The 2762-nt window shown below is 39.9% G+C and overlaps 1 protein-coding gene across 1 annotated transcript; it reads left to right on the top strand.

The window, feature by feature from the left end:
• Positions 1 to 474: 474 nt before the first annotated feature.
• On the top strand, positions 475 to 1086 carry LOC132057879 (uncharacterized). The gene has a single exon (XM_059450470.1). It carries the CDS (start codon positions 475 to 477, stop codon positions 1084 to 1086), a length of 612 nt encoding a protein of 203 aa, XP_059306453.1.
• Positions 1087 to 2762: the final 1676 nt, after the last annotated feature.

Raw genomic sequence — 2762 nt, 5'->3', positions numbered from 1 at the left:
TTACACACAGTTCATGATAGGCAAACCCTATGGGAGGAACTAAGAAAGCTGGACCAAAAGATCCACTCACCATGGCTATTGTTGGGTAACTACAATGCAGTTTTGAGTATAGATGACAGAATAAATGGAAATGCAGTACAGGACAGTGAAATCAAAGATTTTAGGGAGTTCATAAATGATACAGGAATGATAGAACTACTAACAAGGGGGAGACAGTTCACCTAGACAAATAACCATGTGAGTAGCAAAATTGATAGAGCACTGGTAAACACTCAGTGGATGCTGAATATGGAGCCAGTGGTGGTATAAGTGCTAGACCCTCTTTTCTCTGATCATTCACCACTGGCCCTGATGCTAGGAAATGACACAAAGAAAGGAACAAGACCATTCAGATTTTTCAATTGCTGGGCAGCCCATCCACACTTCAATGAAATAGTTGAAGAAAGCTAGAACACTGATGAAACAGCAACAAATATGCAGGAAGTTTGGACCAAATTAAAGGAGGTGAAAAAGGGCTTAAAAGACCTTAACAACAAAGAATTCAAAGGGGTTGTAGAAAAGATTAAAAAAGCAAGGGGTCAGTTGCAAGAGCTGCAAGGAAAAATGAGGGATCCTACTCAAGCTATCAATACCTATGACACAGAAAAACTGCTAAAGGAAAAACTAGAAAAATGGAACCTCATTGAGGAAAGTATATACAAACAAAAATCAAGGAATAAATGGCTCAAGGAAGGTGACTGCAACACTGCTTACTTCTTTACTAGTGCTAAAAGCAGAAAAGCCCAAAATCTGATTATCACACTTCAAAATGAAAATGGGGATACAGTGAGTACAGAAGCAGGTATAGAAGAAGAGGTCCTGGGCTTCTACAACAACCTTTTGGGGACAACAAACCAAGCTATACCAGCTATACAACCTCACATGCTGAATAATGAGCCAACACTAACCAGAGAACAACAAACAGAGCTCATAAAACCATTCAGTGCTGTAGATGTCTACCAAGCCCTCAAAGACATAGGTGACATGAAGGCACCTTGTATAGATGGTTTCAACTCATGCTTCTTAAAAAAGCGTGGCCAACAATAGGAGATGAGGTAACTAAAGCAGTCCTACAATTTTTTGACACAAACAGCATGCCTAAAGCCATTAACTGCACATCTTACTTTAATCCCCAAAGTCCAAAATCCAACCTCCATAAAACAATATAGACCTATTTCTTGTTGCACCACCATTTATAAAATCATCTCAAAGATGCTAACCTCTAGAATGCAAGGAGTAATGGACCTATAATAGATAAGGGGCAGGCTGCATTTGTACCAGGGAGGGTCATACATAATAATATCATACTTAGTCATGAACTAGTCAAAGGGTATGGGAGGAAGGGAGTATCACCTAGATGCATGATCAAAATTGACATGCAAAAAGCCTATGACTCACTAGAATGGTTGTATCTAGAACAAATCTTGTGTGGGCTGAATTTTCCTAATATTTTTTGTTAGATGGATCATGACTTGTGTGTCAACAGTATCTTACACCATAGTGATAAATGGAAACCCATCCAAGCCCTTTGATGCAAAAAGAGGGGTAAGGTAGAGAGACCCCTTATCACCTTTCCTCTTTGTAATTGCAATGGAATACTTGAGTAGGATCCTGAAAAACCTCAAACAAAACCCGAATTTCAATTTTCACCGCAGATGTGAGAAACTAAACCTTATACAGTTAGGATTTGCTAATGACCTTTTATTATTCTGTAGAGGGGATCTTGGGTCTTCTAAATTGTTGTTTGAGGGCTTCCAACTGTTCTCAAAGGTATCAGGTCTAATAGCTAACCAAAGCAAAAGTTGTATCTATTTTGGGGGTGTAGACCCTGCTGATCAGCAAGAAATCACCCAGACATTAGGATTCACCACAGACACCTTGCCATTTAGATATCTAGGGGTCCCTCTAAGCTCTAAAAGACTGTCCATTGGCCAGTGTCAACCCATGCTGGACAAAATGCTAGAAAAGATCACCAGTTGGACTACTAAATTCCTTTCATATGCTGGTAGGCTATAACTGATCAAAAGTGTCCTGCTAACCATACAAACCTTCTGGTCCCAAATCTTTGTCCTTTCTAAAATAGTCATCCAACAAATAGAGTCAACCTGTAGAAAGTTCCTCTGGACTGGAAAAGCAGAACAGTCAAGGAAGGCTTTAGTTTCCTGGGAAACACTATGCTTACCAAAGGCATCAGGAGGCCTAAATATTACTGATATACTTATATGGAACAAAGCTGCTATTCTTAAACACCTATGGAACCTGTGCAAAAAGAAGGATAAGGTGTGGATACAATGGGTACATGCCTACTACATAAAATGAGGAGACATCTGGAACACAAAAGCAAACCAGGCATCTTGGGTCATAAGGAAAATCATGAAAGCACACAAGTATCTAGAGGGTACTGGCATCAGTCAAGCTGAATTTCTACAAGAATCAACATCTCCATCCGGAAAACTTATAACAAACTGAGAGGTGACTTCCCAAAGGTGCAATGGAGGAAAATGATATGTAATAACCAGGGCTGCCCAAGGTGGATTTTTATCCACTACCTAGCCATAAATGGCAGGCTAGCAACAAAAGATAGACTTATCAAGTGGTCCATTAATTGCAACCCAATCTGCCCATTATGTGAGAATTGGCCAGAAAACAATAATCATCTGTTCTTTCAATGCTCAGTGACACATGTGGTGTGGGAAAAGCTACTAACATGGCAGGGGATCCAT

Source organism: Lycium ferocissimum, chromosome 5, assembly GCF_029784015.1.
Source record: "Lycium ferocissimum isolate CSIRO_LF1 chromosome 5, AGI_CSIRO_Lferr_CH_V1, whole genome shotgun sequence".
In the NCBI taxonomy this organism is placed as follows: domain Eukaryota; kingdom Viridiplantae; phylum Streptophyta; class Magnoliopsida; order Solanales; family Solanaceae; genus Lycium; species Lycium ferocissimum.
Note: the sequence above shows the minus strand (reverse complement) of the source record. Positions and strands in the feature narration are given on the sequence as shown.